At 35.1% G+C, this 21935-nt stretch overlaps 1 protein-coding gene across 2 annotated transcripts in view; it reads right to left on the bottom strand.

The window, feature by feature from the left end:
* The window catches only part of Liprin-alpha (PTPRF interacting protein alpha), an 86882-nt gene extending 66104 nt beyond the window's left edge, over positions 1-20778 (bottom strand). The window contains exon 1 of one of the 2 annotated variants that reach the window (XM_090172688.1): positions 19612-20778. In XM_090172688.1, coding sequence (XP_090028814.1) covers positions 19612-19860 — 249 coding nt within the window. In that variant the 5' untranslated portion in view covers positions 19861-20778. Of the gene's footprint in view, positions 1-12854; positions 12934-19611 lie in introns of those variants that run through there. The other variant, XM_090172687.1, reaches the window with a different exon arrangement.
* Between the last annotated feature and the right edge of the window lie 1157 nt (positions 20779-21935).

Genomic DNA, 21935 nt, shown 5'->3' with positions numbered 1-21935 from the left:
ATGCCTCCGTGTCGCGCATATCTCTTCAACAGTTAGGGCTAGAAGAGTCAATGATATCTCGTTCGAGTGTACATATATCGCCATTGATAGCCTTTTATAAATTTTTGAAATCGAAGGCCAAGAAGTTGGGCATTTGCCCAATTTACTATTTTCGGTGGTTCGCTTTATGTGTTAGATATTTTATTTAAAATTAAGTCCGATAACGTTAAAAAAATATTATTGGATAGGTTAGGATTCAGCGGACCTACAACTTCAGTTATATCAGTAAATATTAAATTTAAGTATAGTTTTCAGGGTAATTTACGGCACCTTAATTTTCGTGGTTTTATATTTTGGCCTAAAAATCTACATACAGTTCCTTAATTTAAGTCCGATTTTCATGAAAGTTATATTATTGAATATCTGTAGTTTACATATAACCTAGAGTTGCAAACACGTTCCTTAATTTTAATTCTAAGTAAGGTTTTTTGTTAATCGTATACGGACCCCGCAATTGCCAACATTGTAAATCCGCGTGTTTAGAGGTCTACGCGCCCGTTTCCCTCTAGCGTTTTTCAAGGCCGTTCAGAGTGCGCCGCGCTTTCAACGTATGACCAGAAGTAACAATTAAGTATGACACTGATCGACCTAGTTTTCGACGTATGACCAGAAGTAATAAGTGTGACACTCAACGTAGCAAATAAGTGTGATCAGAAGTAATAAGTGTGACACTCAACGTAAAAAATAAGTGTGACCAGAAGTAAAAAATAAGAGTGGCACTGATCGAAGGAATCTTCGATGCTTTCAAAGTATGACTAGAAGTAACAAATAAGTGTAAATACAATTATGTGTGACCGTGGATATATATTGGTTGTGATACCGGCGTTGCGGGTTGCTGTGAATAGCTGAAACAAACTTAGGATTGTGTGCATTCTGACCGTCGTACGTCTTGTTTTCTCTCCCCGACCCCGACTCAAATGTCACCCCGTACGATTAGAGTTCGGAGTTTGGATAAAAAATAACCACTTATTTTATTTTTATCCATAACCTACAATTATCCGAAAATATAAATTTTTTTGATGTTAAATCGTTGTTTATCCATGTATAATATCCACAAATAAACAGTTAACCAAAATATTTTGTCAGTTAATTTATCTGTTACGCAGAGCTCTACGTACGATCACTATTGATCACCTTCATAAACTTTTCGTGTTAAATTTAAGTTCAGTGGTTTGCCCCCGACTATTTAGGGATAATTTTAAATTCCCTGACCCGTGGCAACCCTCTTGAACCCTGACACAGCATCGATTAAATTTCGGTAGTTTAACGCATTAGTATCAGAAATTAGAGATAGAAAAATTCCAGAATTTGATTAGTTGGATCTGCTACGGAAGGGGAGGAGCTATACTTCAATTTCGTACGTACTTTTTCAAACGAGTATGTGGCCCTTTAAGCGAGATTTTGCTGCAATTAGTACCGAGTGAAGAATGCGTAATGAAGGAATCGAAATTTAAAAATACCCTTATTACTAGTGACATACAGCCGAATCATGGGCAAGGCCGAATCAAAGTTTTTACAGATTACCTTCGTAGCGCCATCTGCGAAAAAGTAGTTAATAAATAGCGCCACAAAATCGAGACTTCAACACGTACGCGAGTATATTTCATCGATTACAAGCTATACGAAAGTGTATCAACAAATTAATCGATTTCTTCCGAGCACGAATGTAAACATTTGACTGCGGAATGGATCGCGCGTTTCGTACGTGTCCGATAAAAAGCCGGGGGTTGCGAGGGGGGAGTTAGAGAATGAGGAACGGTCAAGCGGTAGCTCGTAGGTTCACCTCCCCGCTGACCGGTATAAGAAAGTTACCTTACGCCCGGAGTCCTCATTCGGAGGGGCCATAAAACGAACACCCGCCAAGCGTAAATCGTTTCCGAGGACACGGATAAAGCATTACAGCGCGGGATACGGTCAAGAACGGGCTCCGAAGGGACCGGACAGCCAGCGCCTGGACGCGTTCTTCGCCTTCTGGCCTCCGACACTTAAAATTAATAACCACGACTAATAGTGGAAAACGCGAAAAGCGTTTCGGAGTTTTGCCAACGGCGCCCACCGACAGAGTTTACTCTAACACTTATACGGCTACTTCAGAAGGTTAAAAGGCATTTTATTACGAGAGCCTGACGTCCACGGATCATCACAGTGAGTCAATGTAAAAAGCAATCGCCGCAGAAACACTACGCAGGGTTGCCACAGTTTTTTCACAATCAAATTCCCTGACCATCTCCGGAGATTTTCCCTGACTTATTTTGTGCCAAGATTTTGTATTTTTTTAAACTATAATTTAGAAAGTTTCCTAATTGCAACCGAAATTAAATTCACTGATAATTCCCTGATTTTTTAGACTCATTTTTAAAATTACCTGACATTTCCAGGTTTTCCCTGACCATCTCCGGAGATTTTCCCTGACTTATTTTGTGCCAAGATTTGGTATTTTTTTAAAACTATATTTTAGAAAGTTTGCTAATTGCAACCGAAAATAAATTCCTTGACTTTTCCCTGATTTTTATACCCATATTCAAATTCCCCGACTTTTCCAGGAATTCCAGTTTTTCCAGGTACCGTGGCAACTCTGCTATGCCAATAGGGCACTCTACTAGTTCATACGTTATCCTAGAAATAAGGTGGTGACGTCCAGTTTATTTAGCGCCATGGTCTGTTAATTAATCGGAATATAGGGGACCGGATAGGTCGACTGGCAATATTGACCAGTTAAATTAAAGTAGTAGTTTTGCATTTGAAGTGTCGGCTGCTAAAAATAATCTTTTAAATCTGTAGTGTGCAAATATCATTTTTTAAGGTTCAAATCGAAAAGGCAATATTTTCATTTAGCGACGTCAAATACCAAAATCGAATATTTGAAACGTCGAATAACCGGTTCATTATAGTTTTTGTTAAATATCAAATAATATCATCAAACATTCGAGCAACGCTTCCGTCACTACCACTTTGTATCAACTTTTATTCCAATTTTACTTAAGCGTCCTATTCGTTTTAGTATTCGATCGAATTATTGGAAGTTATCAAATATTAAGCAAATACTTAAAATACTATTCAAACGCTATAAATGAGCACGAAGACCAGCATTTAAAAGCTTATTGTAATAATAATCAGCTAGGCTAATACCCAAGGCACCACCTTAGGCCTAAGTCATCAAGAGACTTTTAATGCCTTACTACTCACACATTTTCTTAAAATTAATAATTACTCAAACTGGTATAAAAGAAGACTATGTACATTTCGATGGGTTGATTACTCGGGGCTATAATAGGTGATAAAATACGCGAAAATGTAGATTAGTCCATAATTAAAAGGGATAATATAGCTAAATCCTAAACTAACTTAACTTATCGTATATACTATTCTCCACCACACTCCCCCTCTTTCGGCTTTCCGTTGCTATATGCAACGCGTTTTGAAATTTTTAATGTTTAGGCTTAGTTTCTCTTTTAGATTTGACAGTCGCCAGCCAGATTTCCGGCACGGTACTGATGAGTCCCAAATAGAACGAAACCGGTCTACCGTTGGAATTTCTGGCTATTTAATTTAATTTTAATTTAGTTGATTACTCGAAGATCTATTTGATCCGAGTTTCGCGTTTTTTGTTTGCTCGAAGACCTATTGGTACGAGTTATTAGTAAGTTTTTTAATTTCTTCAAATTTGTTTAGGATTTAGCTATTATCCCTATTAATTATGGACTAATCTACATTTTCGCGTATTTTATCATCCTTCTCACAGTCCATAGGCTGTAATAGGTGTACACGCTTCCCGTAATGAGTACTTATCCACGTACTTCGTGTTATCTTAGTACGAAACTTTCACTTGGGTCAACCTTTTTAAACACAATACGTTCTAATAATATTATTTACAGGCCCGCTTATCGCAAAATCTACTTAAAGACGGGAAAAAAAATAACGGCAAATTTAATCTGGCGAACAATCGGAAAAATAAAAACGCAAATAGCGTGGAAGGGGTGAAACCCGATTGGCGTAATCGCCGACAATATTTCGTTCGCGCGCACTCCCCTCTCGCCCACTAGGCAATTTTCAAATCAAGCATTTGCATACGCTAAAGATCGGTAGGGAGAAAAAAAGTCAATGGATGTTGGTAAATAGCTATAAATTAAAAAAAAATGCCGCTAAAATAACGGGGTAGAGAGGGAGGGGTGGCAAGCTTCAAAAAGCTTTTACGTGTTCTCCCTAATATATTCGGTGTATACCATGACTATTAGAACGCGCCTAATTGACCCGCGCCGAAGAGAGGCTCGCGAAGGTGAAATGCTCTGCCCCCGCGAGCCTCAATTGGAGAGTTCACTCCGAGATTAGCCGGCCGCGTACTTACTTTACCGGATGCAGGGTGAAATGTTATAGGAAAAAAGTGTAATATAATGACAAAACAGGCCTAAAATATAATAATTCAATAGTAAATCTCTCATTTATGGAAAGTTAATACCTTTTAAACAATCTTTTATAGGAACAGATTTAAATCAACGATTTTTTTTTAAATCATTTGATTAAAATCGCGATTTAAATCGCTGATTTAAATCAACTTGATTTTAATCAAACAACCCTGATCAAAACCAGAATCAACTAGAAAATTGATAATTTTTTTGTACACTGCTTTCTTTCAATATTGGATCACTTAGCGGATTTACAAAGCCCGTACATTTCAAGATTTTGTTCGAAAGTGGCAGTGTTAGAACTAGATGTTCTATGACACGTACAAAAATTTCTTTCATTTTTAAAATACCGTAAAATTGTAGGAAAATAGGTGAAAAAAAAATTTATAGGAAGGCATTAAAAATATTTTCTGGACGCGCTACCTAATAGTGCCATCTATCAGCGTCCAAAATTAGTATTTGAAAAATATTTTCTGGATGCGCTACGTAACAGTGCCATCTATCAGCGTCCAAAATTAGTATTTGGAAAATATTTTCTGGATGCGCTACGTAATAGTGCCATCTATCAGCGTCCAAAATTAGTAATTGGAAAATATTTTCTGGGTGCGCTACGTAATAGTGTCATCTATGTCGGTGTTCAAAATTAGTATTTTGAAAAAGAGCGCGATAGATTAGGCCTAATAATGTTGATAGCCCTAGAGTAACGTGGAGTTGAAGTCAAGTGTCACTTTTTTGCTTTTGGTGGAAAGAAGGCGCTATAACGTAGCGCATCCAGAAAATACGCGTTGTTCGCTAGCTGTCACTTCCGTATCAGTTCCTCGTAGAATTGTAGATCTATACTATTTCATATATCTATGGCTCAGTCTTGGGTTTTTGATGGTACATGTACTGCTTGAACAGTTCCGCGAGCGACTCATCGGACGGTTCCGGACTGGCGAATAGTTTTCACCTTCTTTGTCTTGTTAAAACGGGCCACGCACTTCATGATATTTTCGCGTAACTGGGCTCGAGCTATTTCGCGCGAGCTCCCTAAAAGAAAACAAGATGTCATGGAAATTTAAGTACACGCAATCCCCCCGATGCATGAACTATACTTTAAATATTAAATTTGAACAAATTTCCAAAGCCAAGAGGAATTTTATCGAAAAATAATTTTTCGAGTTACCTGGTTTTGTAAATAAAGTAGCGAAACGCAAACATGTTAATTTAAATTAATTTTTAGACAAACCGAAATTTTCGAGTTACCTGGTTTTGGAAATAAAGTAGCGAAACGCAAACACGTTTATTTAATTTTTAGACAAACCGAAATTTTCGAGTTACCTGGTTTTTGAAATAAAGTAGCGAAACGCAAACACGTTAATTTAAAATAATTTTTAGACAAGCCGAATTTTCCGAGTTACCTGGTTTTGGAAAAATGATAGCGAAACGCGAACCGAATTTTCCGAGTTACTTGGTTTTGAAAATGAGATAGCGACACGTGAACAAATATTTTCTTGGGTCGGTTGGGTCCCGCGAAAACGTGTTTCACAAATAATCAGTACTAATTCAAAATATAATTTACAACAAAGTCAGTCTTAATTTAAGAAAGCTATGTGCATTTAAAGTCGAAAATCGCTAGAAATTCAATGGCCAATAATTACTAAAATGGGCAAATGGCTCACTTCCGTGGCCCCGATCTCACAAACAATGCCGGCGAGGAAATTATATTTGCAATCGATTGACGTATCATGTATCTTTGTACCTCTAACGTACTGCGAACACCTGCGGCGGCGAACCATTACTTACACACAAATCCCCTAGGATAGTTTGTAAAAAATGCTCGAGCAGCGCGTGGAAATTTTTAACAAGTTGAACAAGACTAAGAATTTATGCTAGCACTTATTGAGTAAATGGAAATTCGTAGCTTTAGAAAAAGGCCGCCATAATGGTATACAATTTTTTTTCTACAGGGTAAAGCGTTCTATGACGTCTTGATAATGGGACCAAATAACAATTTCGCGAAATACTCGTTTAAACATTTAAATTTCACACATTTCTAAATTTTGTGTGTGGGACTTTGAATGTCAAAGTTATTTGACAAACCAGAAACTGATTTGAGATTTCAGAGCACGATTTTAGTGTTTTTTCTTTTTTTTTCAGGGTTTGAAATAAAAAACCCGCGGGTTTTCTTGGGTACGACCCACTTAAAAAAACCACTATAAAAACCACTTAAAAAAACGTTGGTTGTTTTTAGTTCACACTTATTCTAGTTTTAACACATGTTTATTCAAAAATTTGAAATATATGGTTCATAGATTTTACCAGAAATGTCTCAAATTTTATTAATATCGCGAGTCGAAACACGTCGATTTCTGTTGTTAACTTGTTAGCCTAAATTTTAATAAAACCCAAAAAAACCCGATTGGTATTGGTTTTTGCCGTGATTTCGAGATTTTCAAGTTAATTTTAAGATTTGTATAACCATTTCTCTCAAGAGTGTACGAGATTGTAGGAATGTCGGACCCCTCGCATTAAAAACACTTTGCCCTACACTAAATCCCCAGGATAATTGGATAATACCGATACCCAAGGTATGAGATGTACCATAACACCCTAAGTCTATAAGTAATGATCCAGAAGTATGCCTGCTTAGGAAGAATATTTCCTAATAATCACGAAGTGTCATATTTATTAAACGTTACGTTATATACTTATGAAAAGACGAATATTATTTCTTTAAATGCTCCGCAAATAACCCAAGTGATAGACGAGTACGATGTCGCAAAAAAATAACACAAGGTTTCGTTTAAAATTAATTAGACAATGACTAAGTACAGAAATGACGAGCCATCACCATTTAGAGGGCTCCCAAACAATAGCGCTCGAAATTATATGATAACTATAGGATAGAAGTTTTCGAATACCGCGCTTTCATGATTTCAATTTTGGCCAAGTTCATTGTTTTACTACAAAAATTAGAAATTTATTGCTGGTATGTAAATATGAGGCGCCAAACCGGAAAAAACTAAATATAGTGTTCTATTCCATAAAAGTTATTTCTAAAATTCCATAAAAGTACTTTCTAAAATTCCACAAAAGTGCTTTCTACAATTCCAGAAAAGTGCTTTCTACAATTCCACAAAAGTGCTTTCTACAAATCCACAAAAGTGCTTTCTACAATTCCACAAAAGTACTTTCTACAATTCCACAAAAGTGCTTTCTACAATTCCACAAAAGTGCTTTCTACAATTCCACAAAAGTGCTTTCTACAATTCCACAAAAGTGCTTTCTACAATTCCACAGCCATACCGGTTATAGCCACCTGGTTAAAGCCGGTTATAGCCATTTGAAAAAATCCAGAATTTTTTGGCTTTTTAAAAAAAATTACAATATGAATATTTTAGTAAATTAATAGTTTTTATTTAGAAATTTAGTTTATTTTTTGTTTCATATTTAGAAACCGGTTTACTTTAACCAGTTTTTCGGTAGGTTTAAAGTTCCAAAGTCCGCTGCCTCACAAAAACTAGGGGGAATTTCCCAAGGAAATCAAAAGAATTCAGTTATTTTATATAGTTATTTCGCTTTATTTGTTTAGCTCCTTATTTACGACAATAACGGCAGACAATTTCTACTTACATATGTAAAAGGCATTGTTTATATTTTAGCCGGATATAACCGAAAAAACCGGTTATAGCCAATTAAAACCACTAGTCTGGATTTTTTCGAAAAAAGCCGGCTTTTTTCCAACCCTGTAAAAGTGCCTTCTAAAATTCGACAAAAGTGCTTTCTAAAATTCCACAAAAGTGCTTTCTACAATTCCACAAAAGTGCTTTCTACAATTCGACAAAAGTGCTTTCTACAATTCCACAAAAGTACTTTCTAAAATTCCACAAAAGTACTTTCTAAAATTCCACAAAAGTACTTTCTAAAATTCCACAAAAGTACTTTCTAAAATTCCACAAAAGTACTTTCTAAAATTCCACAAAAGTACTTTCTAAAATTCCACAAAAGTACTTTCTAAAATTCCACAAAAGTACTTTCTAAAATTCCACAAAAGTACTTTCTAAAATTCAACAAAAGTACTTTCTAAAATTCCACAAAAGTACTTTCTAAAATTCCACAAAAGTACTTTCTAATATTCCATAAAAGGGCTTTCTAAAATTCCATATTCTATGTCAATATGTCATTGATTATATTTAGATTTTTGCGGTTTCGCGCCTCATTGTGTAAATCTTTACAAATTTGATTAGTTGGGTTTTAAACGAATGTTAAAAATATAGGAAACAAAATAAAATGGAATTATAGGATTTTATAGGACAATTTCAGAATTATAGGAAAATGTAGGAATGATATTATCGCTTGGAGCCCTGCATTTACTTACGAGGAGACTACCCGAGGTGATAATCACCGATTTTGTTGAAACTAGGTGGGTACGTAGACCTTATGGTAAAAACAAATTTCACCAAGGGAAAAGTTGCAATGGGCATTAGTTTTGCCATGGGAACCGAAAATGTTCTTGACAACACAGTATATATATTTTCCCATTGAAAATGACATGGGAATCTGAGCACTTCTAAATAATTAAAATTATTAATTTTGATCAAATTCAAATAACTAAATTCTATTTTATTAATTTTTATAAAATTCATTTATTACCGTCGATTTGGCGATTAGTTTTTAAATACAACTTTTTATTTTTATATTTCGCTTTTCTCCATTTTTACCGATTCTGATCAAAATATCATAAAATTAATTTCATTTGTCAATTTTTTTGGTTTTGAACATTTTCACAGGGGGGACGTTTAGAAGCGCTCAGATTCCCATGCTATTTTCAATGAGAAAATATACGTACTGTGTTGTCAAAAACATTTTCGCATGCCATGGCGAAACTAATGTCCATTGCCACTTTTCCCTTGGTGAAATTAAATGTTACCATTAGGTCTACATACCCACCTAGTTTCAACAAAATCGGTGATTATCACCTCGGGTAGTCTCCTCGTTAGTGGAAAGACGGGTACAAATATTTAAAATAGAGCTTATTGCGTATAAACTTCGCGTGAAATTGGAAGACAAATCCAGTTTATTCATACTTTCAAAGCTGCCAGGGTGATCCCAGAAAAACCAAAAAATCTTATAGGAAAAATAAGAAATTTGTAGTTGATTTATAGATTTTTTTGGAATAGAAAGGAAAATACGTGTATAGGATAAATGCCATGAAAATTACGGTAAAATAAAAGTTTGAAATACTTATGAAGTGAAAATCCACGGTTTCAACAATTTGGAAAACTTCTAATACGGTGGGCAATTTCTTTGGCTTGAATACAAGGGATAATTGAGATAATTTTGTACCAAAATCTTTCTTAATTTGTAGATTTTGATTTCACAAGACATAATTTGTACGGGTAAAGCGCGAAAAAGTCCACAAATATAGGAATAAAAACTAGGAAAAGTGTAATTATAGAAAGTTGTAGGAACACATTGAAAATATAGGGGAAATATAGGAGGTGCGGTCAGCCTGAGCTACGGAAAGCCACTCGAGGTTGACCCTTTGCATAGCCCAAACTATAAGCAACCTCCTAAAACGGTCAAAAAATGCATACAGGAGTAGTAAACGGGGTGACTGTACGGTCAAAGTGACGGCAATTGGGCCAGCGTAGCCTCGGCAACGCTTAGAAACAATACGGTTCAGAGTGCCATCTAGGAGCAACAAACACAGCACCCCACGCAAGGAGAACGCAACTCGTCAAAAGTCGCGCATTTTCTCGCGTACAATTTTCATTGGTTAGACGCTTTAGCGCCTGCTGCCGTCGGAAGTGGAAAATTCGGAAATTGTCTTCCCCCTTTCCGTAAAACGTTCAGCGTAAAGGTTCGTCCAATGAAATTTGTACGCGACACTGCGTTAGCGTGTTAAAGGCTAGTTACATTCTCCTTGTGTTTGTTGCTCCAAAAACGCAAAAGCAGCCGGCCTAAAACAAGGAGGGCTTGTTTCCGATTCTTGTAAGAGCGTGGCTCGAGCTATTTACGGAGGAGAAAGGCGCAATACAATTGAAAGGAGTCAGTATTACGGCGTCTGTAAGAAATGCTCGTTCTGATCGGCGGGCTTCGATTGTCGGCGCCACGACAAACAAAAGCAGCCAGTATTTAAATGTTATTGCTAAAAATAAGTCATAAGACATTTGCCGGCACTTATTCGAAGCACGCGACCTTTCTATCAAGCCTTACGAGCGTATCTTTCGATTACAGATAAGCGCCTGCTGGAATACTATCGCTGCCAGAAATAAGGACGTTGAATCAAACGATCTTGGACGAGATTCTTTATTATAACTTATAATTGGGAAAGGAAATTCAATCGGTTGTCGAATCAGAACTTACGACGAAGTAAGGACGCGATTCCGAAAGTACGTAACAAAATGCGCAATTTTTTTAATTATGAAATTCAGTAAAACATTCCACGAAACAAATCGTGCAATTCAGTAAAACCGGGTTGCCACCAAATTTTGAGATTCAAATTCTCTGACTATTCCCTGTTTTCCCCGACCATTTTAAGAGATTTTCTCTGGCTTTTTAAGTCCAAAATTTTTATTTTATATTTTACTTTTATCAGAAGTTAATAAATTTAAATGGACTTATATTTAAGTAAAAAGGTTATTACAATGTTGAAAAAAAATAGCCAAACTTTCAAGGAAATAAATGAGAATCATACAATTTGTCATAAATCTAGAGTAAAATTACTTCAAAAAGTGTCAAAAGAAAATTGAATTCCCTAACTTTTTACAAATTCTTAAAATTCCCCGACTTTTTAGGTCAATTTTTAAATTCCCTGACTTTTCCCTGTTTGACCTGACGTGTGGCAACCCTGTAAAACATACCACGGGAAAATCGTGCAATTCAGTAAAAAAACGATAAAAATCGGAAATCTGAAGAGATTTTGAATTTTAAGAAAATACGGAAGTTGTAAATTCTTACAAAAATCAGGAAACCCAGTAAAGAAAGGACATTTATAATAAATTCCAAAATTCAAGTTAAAATCACGAAATAAATAAAAATCATTTTGTACGAACCCTTCGTACAAAATTTCCGAAATTAAATTCCCTGACATTTCCAGGTTTTCCCTGACTAAATTGCCAAATTGCCCTGACCATTTTTGTAGAATAAATTTATGTTTTGAGGTAAAATGTTAATTATGTATTTTTAATAAATTTTTCAAAAATTAAATTGCCGGATTTGTTTTTGGGGTCATTTTAAAATTCCCTTACTATTTCGGACCATTTTAAATTTCCCTGACCATTGGGAATCATTTTCAAATTCCCTGACTTTTCCAGGTCGTGTACGAACCCTGTAAGGGGAAAATTAAGAAATCCAAGGCGAAATAAAGCAAATTCAAGAAATATCGCATACCTTAGATTCAAAAGCGTTTCAACCACCAGAAAAAAATGAAGCATAACTTGCTCTGGGTAAAGAGCGGCTCTTCATTGTCCTTGCTGGCAGTTACTGTTTTCACCGAGTTGAGTGAAACGGAACGAAATCCTTTTCTCCGATCCGATTATGTCAATCGCGGTTTTCGTTGCGTTGTGCAAAAACCGGCCTAATTCCTCATTTTATTTAAGATAGGAAAGAAATTTCGACTATCCATATTGATAATGCCTAATAATTTGTCAAGTTTCTACTCAAGATATAAATCCGTTCGGACGCGTTTAAGAGGGGGATTTCGTTCTGATATGAAAAAGTACCCGAAGCCGAAATTATTTTCCGTGATTCCGATTTGTATTATGTAGTCGAATATACTAAAAACGGTACAGGGTTGCCACAGTGTTTTCCAATTCAAATTCCCTAATTTTCCCAGGTTTTGTTTTACCATTTCCCGAGTTTTTCGCTGACTATTTTTTACGTAATTTTAGTAAACGTTTTCCATTTGGAACCAAAATTAATTCCCTGCCCTTTGAAGGCAATTTTTAACGAAATTTTAGTAAACGTTTTCCATTTGGAACCAAAATTAATTCTGACGTTTTCGCTGACTTTATGAAGGAAATTTCTAACGAAATTTTAGTAAACGTTTTCCATTTTGAACCAAAATTAATTCCCTGACGTTTTCGCTGACTTTTTGAAGGCAATTCCTAACGAAATTTTAGTAAACGTTTTCCATTTTGAACCAAAATTAATTCCCTGACGTTTTCGCTGACTTTTTGAAGGCAATTTTTAACGTAATTTTAGTAAACGATTACAACAAAAATTAATTCCCTGACTTTTTTAAGCAATTTTAGTAAATATAATTTGATAACTATCCTCTTACTCTTTTTTCTAGCTGTTAGAAATTCCCCGAACTTTAAAAACCTATTTTTCAAATTCCTCGAATTTCCCGGTATTGTGGCAATCCCGCTCTATTAGACAAAATCGAACCGCTAAACAATAAATGAAATTAATATCTACAGATACCTGCAAGAAATGATGTAAGCATTGCGAGCCGTGAGTTTTGAGAATGTTTTGCAGGTTTTCCATCCCGTATCGGCGATAATCGAAGACATGATTGTAATTATTATTATTATGATTATTGACATTGTTATTATCGAAGACTTGTAGATTGTTATTGAGGTGATCCGCCATGACGCGCTTGGCTCCTCAGCCGAAAGGTAAGCGGCTAAAACTAGGGGGTCCTCGCGGGCGAAATCGGACTGGCCGGTCACTGAACAGACGCGGCGTGATATCCATGAGGCGAGTTCAAAGCGACACCGAAACCGTGAACCGGGCTCGCGAACTCCAATCCTTTCTCTACTGATTTTTCGGCGCGGCGCGAAGGAGAACACGTCCGACAGGGGCGCCCCGACCACTCGCGCCAATCGTCGCTCCCGCCGCTTCTAGACTCGTCAAACAACGCTCCAGTCGCGTGGCGTGCCCGATGGCCGTCCCGTATACGCCGATATTCGAATTTTGAACCGTTCCGAACGGGGCCTACAGACGCTAAACGACTCCCGAAGCACGCCGCCAGTGACGTACTAATTGAAATTAAGTTCAACCCATCAAAGGATAATCTTTTCTATAATCGGATATTGGACACACCCCCGCTAATAAACTTATAATCGTTTTAATGACGCGCTATTGACAGACAAGAGATTAACGACGCACCCCTCGAAAGATTAAATCCGATTTCATTGTGATTATTTTGTTTAATATGTTGATTAAATCACGTTTAATCACGATTATAATGTTTAAATCTGATTTAATCATGATTAAATTATTAAATATAATTAAAATGATTAAATCCTGATTGAAACGATTAAATCGTGATTAGTATGATTAAATCGCGATTAGAAATTAGAACGAGAATCAAACACAATTGCGATAGAACCATCAATATTAATAATTAATATTAAATTATCGTACTTTAGTTTTGATTTAAATTATAAAATCTCGATTCGACCGATTAAAATGATTAAATGATTAAATCCTGATTAAAATGATTAAATCCTGATTAAAATGATTAAATCCTGATTAAAATGATTAAATCCTGATTAAAATGATTAAATCCTGATTAAAATGATTAAATCCTGATTAAAATGATTAAATCCTGATTAAAATGATTAAATCCTGATTAAAATGATTAAATCCTGATTAAAATGATTAAATCCTGATTAAAATGATTAAATCCTGATTAAAATGATTAAATCCTGATTAAAATGATTAAATCCTGATTAAAATGATTAAATCCTGATTAAAATGATTAAATCCTGATTAACATGATTAAATCCTGTTTAAAATGATTAAATCCTGATTAAAATGATTAAAATGATTAAATCCTAATTAAAATGATTAAATCCTGATTAAAATGATTAAATCCTGATTAAAATGATTAAAATGATTAAATCCTAATTAAAATGATTAAATCCTAATTAAAATGATTAAATCCTAATTAAAATGATTAAATCCTGATTAAAATGATTAAATCCTGATTAAAATGATTAAATCCTGATTAAAATGATTAAATCCTGATTAAAATGATTAAATCCTGATTAAAATGATTAAATCCTGATTAAAATGATTAAATCCTGATTAAAATGATTAAATCCTAATTAAAATGATTAAATCCTGATTAAAATGATTAAATCTAGTTTAAATCGTGATTAGATTGATTAAATCGTGATTAGATTTTCTAATCTGGATTACATTTTTTAATCTGGATTACATTTTTTAATCTGGATTACCCTGATTTAATCATTTTACAATGATTAAGACGCATCCAAAATGGAAGTGACCTGCCCCTCGCGGTTATTTCTCGATTCGTCACTAGAACGTGGCAAATACGCCAAATGTCAAATTAGTAGCAACTAGTCGATAAGGTCGAGCGACCAGACTGTTTTCCAATGAAACGCGTTACTATTTTTATTTATTGATAACGTACCACGCGCGTTTCAAATTTATTCATCATTTCCCTATTTACGAAAAGCGGTGGAAATCGAGTACCTCTCAACATTACGCCCTTGAAGGCGGATGCACACACAGCCTTCGCGCGCGAAATTTCGCTAGCAAATCGCATCGCGTCGCGTGACTTAAATAGAATGGAAGACATGGCGCATGGGCGCGTGCGCGAAAATTCGCAGGCGAAATCGCTTGCGAACCGTATGTGTGTTTGGCCCTTAAGGCCTAAATTGCACGATTTTAAAAGTTAGGATAGTTCGCAAATCGCTCATACGGGGTTAGGGGCGCTGGCGGCAGCCCCTAAGATGGCGGCGAAAATTCAAACCCAAACACCTGGCGTTATTTTTCGTTTCAACTTTTTGGGCCAAAAGCAATTTTTTCAAGACAAAAAAGGTACGTGTATATTGAACGTCTTGTTAATCTTTTGATACGGAAATAAGGCCATATTTGGACAAGCTTGGCCGTTCCCCTTTAATCATTTCATTTTAGATATGAGATATCATATTTGAAACACGCACATCAGGTAGAAAGAAAATGAAATTTGGATATTGATATATAAATTTAATATATAATTTTAAATCGAGCCAGGTGCTGCCCACGGATCCATACCTTCCAACTCAAATATCTAGGCGTCACGACACGTAGAAGATTTCATTCTATCTTTATATTATCTTACGTTCTCAGTTACCTAAGTACGTTCTTAATGCACTGTGTTGTCTACTCCTGTTTATTTTATTTGAGTTCCACTTAGATGGGAAATTATCGCACCCAAGGGGACGCGATAACCACTTAAGGAAAAATTTCCGTCGGCTACTAACGATTCCTAGTGATTTTGTAATTTCGAAGATATTCTAAGATGTTTAGAATTTCCATAAAATATTAACACTTTTTTTTTACAGATTACCAAAGATTTCTCCGATTTCTAAAGAGATCTTCGATTGCCAGTGATTTTATGATTTCGAAAATAATATAAGATTTTTAAAATTTCCATAAAATATTTCCAGTTTTTTTTTTCAGATTACCAAGGATTTCCCCGATTTTTAAAACTTCTTGGATGCCCAATGTTTTTTTTTATCATTTCAAAAACAATCTTAGATTTCCCTTAAAGATTTTTAAAAATATTTATCAAATATTTCTAAAGATTCCAAATAATTTTATGATTTCTAAAATGATCAGATTTTGTAAGATATTCATTAAAAATTATCCGATATTTACGCGTTTTGTTCTGATTATTTTTGAAATTCTAAGATTATTTTTAAAATTTCACAGATTTCTTAAGATTTAAAAATAATTTTGAAATTATATAAACAGGGTTCATACAATATTTCAAAAAACCATTTTCACTGATATTTCCAGGTTTTCCAGAGTAGTTTTGAATATTTTCCAGGTATAGTTTTTAAAACAATAGGGGTCTCTAAAATGTTAAAAACATTACTGTTACAGTGGAAATTATGTTTAATTCATTACTGTTACACTTTCTAATATAATATAGTCAAGATAGAACTATGAATTCAATACTAGGTAATAATTTCAGTAATACTAAAACAAATTGCACATAGTTTGGAGTTCTCATAATTATTTTCCCTGATTTTTCAGGAAAATTTTCATTTTTCCTGATATTTCAATGACTTTTTGCTTTAAATAAATTTCACTAATATTTCCAGGTTTTCACTGATTTCCATGTTTGTATGAACCCTGATAAATATTTAGAAATTTTTAGAAATTGTTTAATCGAATTAATTTTAATTGCACACCAAATTTCTCCAATGGGAAGCCCCTTCGATTGATCTCTGAAGGTTACGTCTACTCTACACAATTTTCTAACTTTTCAGTTTCCATGGGGCCAAAAATAATAAATATTAATTACGTGTCCACGGTCCGTACGCGAATACAATAGGCGAAACTATAAAGTCCAGGGGGCTGAAAAGATGGTAGTCACGTGACTTTGTGGAGAACTGCAGCGCCATCTATCCTAAGAGATACGAACTATTATTCATTTAATTTACTAATGGTGGTTTAAATTTTGATTGATTTATGTAAATTATCTATTTATTATTATTATTTAAAACATTTTATATTAGAAAAGTTTAAGTTAATTAGCCGTCTGCAGTATCTGGAAGGAATATTTTTCTTCTTTAACGTCGCACTGCCAACTATTTACACGAGTTACCAAATCGAAGTTGGCTGTGATATGGTAGTCACGTGATTTTGTTTTCCCATTTTAACAAGTTGGTTAAGACCAAATTTTCTTTATAGTTTCACCTATTAATCCGTAAAATCAATTTAGATATTTTTTCTCTAACATTTAACACCCGTTTCTCACGATAAATTCCCGCGAAAGGCAAATGACAATGAACTTCGTTACCAAAGGGGAAAAAACGGGAGAAGGCAAATATTTACAATACAGGGTTTTTATATAAAGAAGGTCTGAAATTTCAAAATGATTGGGAAAACCAGCAGATGTTAAAAGCTTTCGCCGACAGATATCAGATTTCGAGTGTGAAAAGGGAAAAAGCACTGGTCTCCGAGATTGACAATCAATTACCCCTGATCTTACGAAAATGAAAACTTTCGAAGTATGCCTCGAACTAGGAATCCTTAAAGGGGAACGGTCAAGCTTTAACCAGTTAGATAGCCCTATAGAGTGTTGTCGTCTGATACGATTTTGAAAACTTGTAACGTCACAGCTGTAGTGTTAATAGTGGCCACCATGACAGTTACCGTTTTTTATCAATAGGCAAATTACAATGGTGACGTCGCAGGGTTTCAGACGACAACACTCTATAGCCTGTTAAAAACTTAAATTTATGGCGAAAACCGCATCAAAAAATATTGAGTGGTTAATTTTTAATGAAATAAAGAAATTTCGGGAAATTAAAAAGCGCGCGTCCGCCGCGACACCTGATGAGAAATCGGTGAGACAGAAAAACAACGTAAAAGCGCGCGCTGCTGAAGACGCAAAAAATATGTTTTGCACGCGCGTTCCAGTTATAAGAGACCTAAGCCTAAATTGCGCGATTTTAAAAGTTAGGATAGTTCGCAAATCGCTCACTAAGGTGCTGCTGACGCTGGCGATACGCCTTAAGATGGCGGCGAAAATTCAAACCAAACACTTGGCGTTATTTTAGGCCAAAAACTATTTTTTCAAGACCAAATAAGGTACGTGTAAGTATATTGAACGTCTTGTTGATCTTTTGATATGCAAATAAGGCGATATTTAGAAAAGCTTGGCCGTTCCCCTTTAACTACTTGCACACATTCTATAGCCAGGGTTACCATCATATTTTCAGATTCGAATTCCGTGTTTTGCTTGACCATTTATTAAGATTTTTCTTATATTTTACTTCTATTAAGACTAATTTATCTCACATTAATTTTTAGTATAAAATTGACCTTTTGTTTGAGTTCAAAACCATTTTATTGTAATTACAACGTTTAAGGAACTAAATAACAGAATTTATGACAAGAACTATGGTTAAAATTAATTCAATAAAAACTTGTCAAAAAATTTGAAATATATGACTTTTCCCTGACGTTTAACAAATTCTTAAAACTCCGTGACATCTAGGAGTAACAAACACAAGGAGAACACAGCTAACCTTTATAAACGCTAACGCAGTGTTGTGTACAAATTTCATTGGACAAGCCTTTTCACTGAACCTTTTACGAAAAGGGGGAAGATAATTTCCCCTTCCGACGGCAGCAAGCGCTAAAGCATCTAACCAATGAAAAATGTACACAAGAAAATCCACGACTTTTGACGGGTTGCGTTCTCCTTGTGTGGGGTGCTGTGTTTGTTGCTCCTAGGTGACATTTACCTGATCTGTGGCAACCTAGATACCGTTGAAATTGAAATTCACAGATTTTATCATGTTTTAATTTCCGAGCCTAAATCGTTTATTTCTTTATTTGAAATATTTTTAATAACATTGTCTCTATATTTATAAATTAACAATGATATTGAACTTTCTCGAAACAAGCAACACGGCTATTTAGAGTCAGAGTTAATTTGGTACGTGAATATTATTATTATATATTATAAGATATATTAAAATAAGGTCCTTAAACGGCAGCTGTGAAAGAAATCTACCTACACTTCACTAAATACCTTTTGTTAGTTATCAACCACACACTCGAGACGAATAAACCTAACAAATACAGCTGACAAACTGAATGATGATAATGGAAAAATAGCCTATATTTTATATAACGGTCCATTGACAGACATATAATGGTATTTCATTAGCTACGCAATAATACTGACGAAAAGAATCGAGAATGGAAAATGCTGTACATCCAGCGCCATCTATGGCGCATTTCTGACATAATAAAATCAATAATTACATAAAATTCCGAAATACATTCACCGAATGAATTGTGGTTTAGGTAGAGTATTATGCGCGTATGATAATTATACCCATTTAACCAATATTATTGTTTTGATAATTTTTAATTACTTTTATTTTTTTTTATAAAAATAGATTTTTCAATGAAATAGGAAAATATGAGCAACCATTGCTCTAAATAATATAAAGGAATATGGTTTATGCGAGCACCCTCAAGTTTTAAGTAAACAGTGCATGTGCACAAACGTAAAGAGTACAATTGAAAATTACCTCCCGTATTTTAAAGATATCACTATCTTTTTAATTTATGGAACTAGAAGGTAGTTTTTAACAAGAATTGGGGCGGTTTTTTCCGATGTTTGGAATTCTAGGATTTGCTCCGCAACTATTATTACGAAAAATACCATTTGGGAAAATTTAAAAATGCTTCTTACCTGAGGTAAATTGGCTTGAAGCTGCCGTTGAAGAGAATCTCTCTCTTTTTCAATATCTGTTAGCTTTGACTGAGTGTCTGCTAGAGTTTCTTGAGTTTCCCGTAATGTGTCCATAAGTTTATCCCGTTCATCCAGCATATTAACCATAAGCTGCTCAAAGTTAGCTTCATCTCCGGAAAACTGACCACTACGTTGGCTAATGCTGTCTTCGGATATCGTTGGCATCACGTCGCACATCATGTTCCACATTTTTAAAAATTAATCAAGTACCACAATATAAGAAACTAACCGACTATTTGGCTTTGTAATTGCTTAAATGACTAGGTTTTGAGTCTTTCCTTGTTAATTGTCAGTCAGCTACTAGTAAAAATTCTTTCAGGAACTAAACACCGCATTACGCAACCCAACTTGAATATATCTTCGGGGTTTTCATATTTACAAATAAAACTTCTTAAATTGCTAGTGTCAGTTCCACCCGTACAGAAAAAATTTATCATTTTCTTAATTATTGCCAGTTTGTCTTTGTAAAACCATTAAAGAAGTTTGAAGTCAGGCCTTGGGTTATGCAAAAAGAAATCAGGCCTAGGCTTAGGAACCTCTTATCTTCTTCCGTAGCAGAGTTTAGTTACAACCATTACAGCTCCAGCGTTTTCAGTTTGCCTCCTTCGCAAGGCTTAACCGGCCAACTGGATATTCTTTGTATGTCCACTCCATTTGTAGCGAATTAAAATTTCTTCCAATTCACGTATACGAATCCTCATTTTATTTCATTTTATAACAGTTAATTCGCTGTTTCAGCATAACTTCACTTTAAAAAAATGCTGCCGCCTACAAAAATGTCATGTAAGCCTCGGTAGATTAGCACATCAATATTTTTCTTTCTGATATTCACAAGGTTCCCACTTTTCGTAAATAAGAAGCCTTGGTGCTAAGAGTATACTTACAAAACGATTGAATTATTGTTAAATGCCACTCACTTTAACTAAATTTATTCATAGTATAGAAAATCTAAAGGAAAATATTCAGGGAAAACCCACGTACACCGTGCAATAAGAGAAGCCATATTGGTTATTACGATTTCGCCGACAATCGCTGTTAGTGAGCTTAAACAAGCATCTTCGCTACGCGGACGTGTAGAAGGCCGCTAGTCTGTCGAAGGTCTATCTCGTAAAAGAGCAGCTACACGTATACGAATACGTTTAATCGTCTACACTTAACGTATGCGTAAAAAGACCAATTTATAGAAAGCCACTGACCTAGCGCCATCTCTTAAGTAAAACACGGTGCTTACTTATTTTTTGTATTTGGTTTATAGACAAATCGACTTTTCAGCAGAGTTTCTGTGAAAAGTAGATAAATTGGTGGATTTTCTAGTGCTACGCAAACGATAAATCGGAAAGCTTCTACTTAGCACAGAAAAATCCAGCCATTTATGAGCTTCTTCTGTTGACCGCTACGTGTCTTTATGTACACTGAAAAGGGAGCTCATTTAAATAGTATAAACATTTTTAAACACATGAAATACCATGGCTTAGGATGAATTTCTTTAAACTCCAATATGCTAATTAATTCAATGAAAAATATAAAAACATCGTTACATTAGCCATTTATTTTGAAACAGATGATATGTACCATAATCTGACCGGTTTCGAAAAGCTTAGCCTTTCATATACAAATTTAACGAAGATTTTCTGATTATCATTTCATTCGATTATGATCCCAAATCAAACTGTGAATAAACGAGGTACGCGTTTCCCTTGTAATAAGATTTATCTGTGTGGTGTACATGCACGTCATAGCTTACTAACTAGCACTACTGTAATTCTAGCCCGTGTATGGATAGCGCTTTCAGCTATTCGTACATGAAAGGGTGTACGAATAGCCTATGCCTATAGCGGCGGCTATTCCTACACCCCTCTGTATAGGAACAAGGAGGATAGGAAGGGAGGCGAAGTAGGAGGGATGAACACGCCAGCATCCTTGTAAGAAGTTTAGCGCGCGCTCGGCTCGAAAATTTCGGAAAAATGGCGGCAACACGTAGGGTAGTGGGCGCAATTTTGCCGCCATTTTTCCGAAATTCAAGATGGCGGACGCAAGTTCTTTATAAATCACGGCATATCTAAGCAAAACACATTATAACGTTGGAAAATACTCTTCAAATTGTATATTATCTATATTTCCGGTGTATCACGAGCTTGCGCAGTAATAATATTGTACCATTATTTTTAAAATCCAATATGGCGGCCATTTTACCCTAGAATATCCCAATTGTGGTTGGGACGATTTATGCCGAGTTTGGGCTTATTCTAAAGGAAATTACATTC

This window comes from Leiobunum rupestre, chromosome 4 (assembly GCF_980474605.1).
Source record: "Leiobunum rupestre chromosome 4, qqLeiRupe1.1.hap1, whole genome shotgun sequence".
NCBI lineage: Eukaryota > Metazoa > Arthropoda > Arachnida > Opiliones > Sclerosomatidae > Leiobunum > Leiobunum rupestre.
Note: the sequence above shows the minus strand (reverse complement) of the source record. Positions and strands in the feature narration are given on the sequence as shown.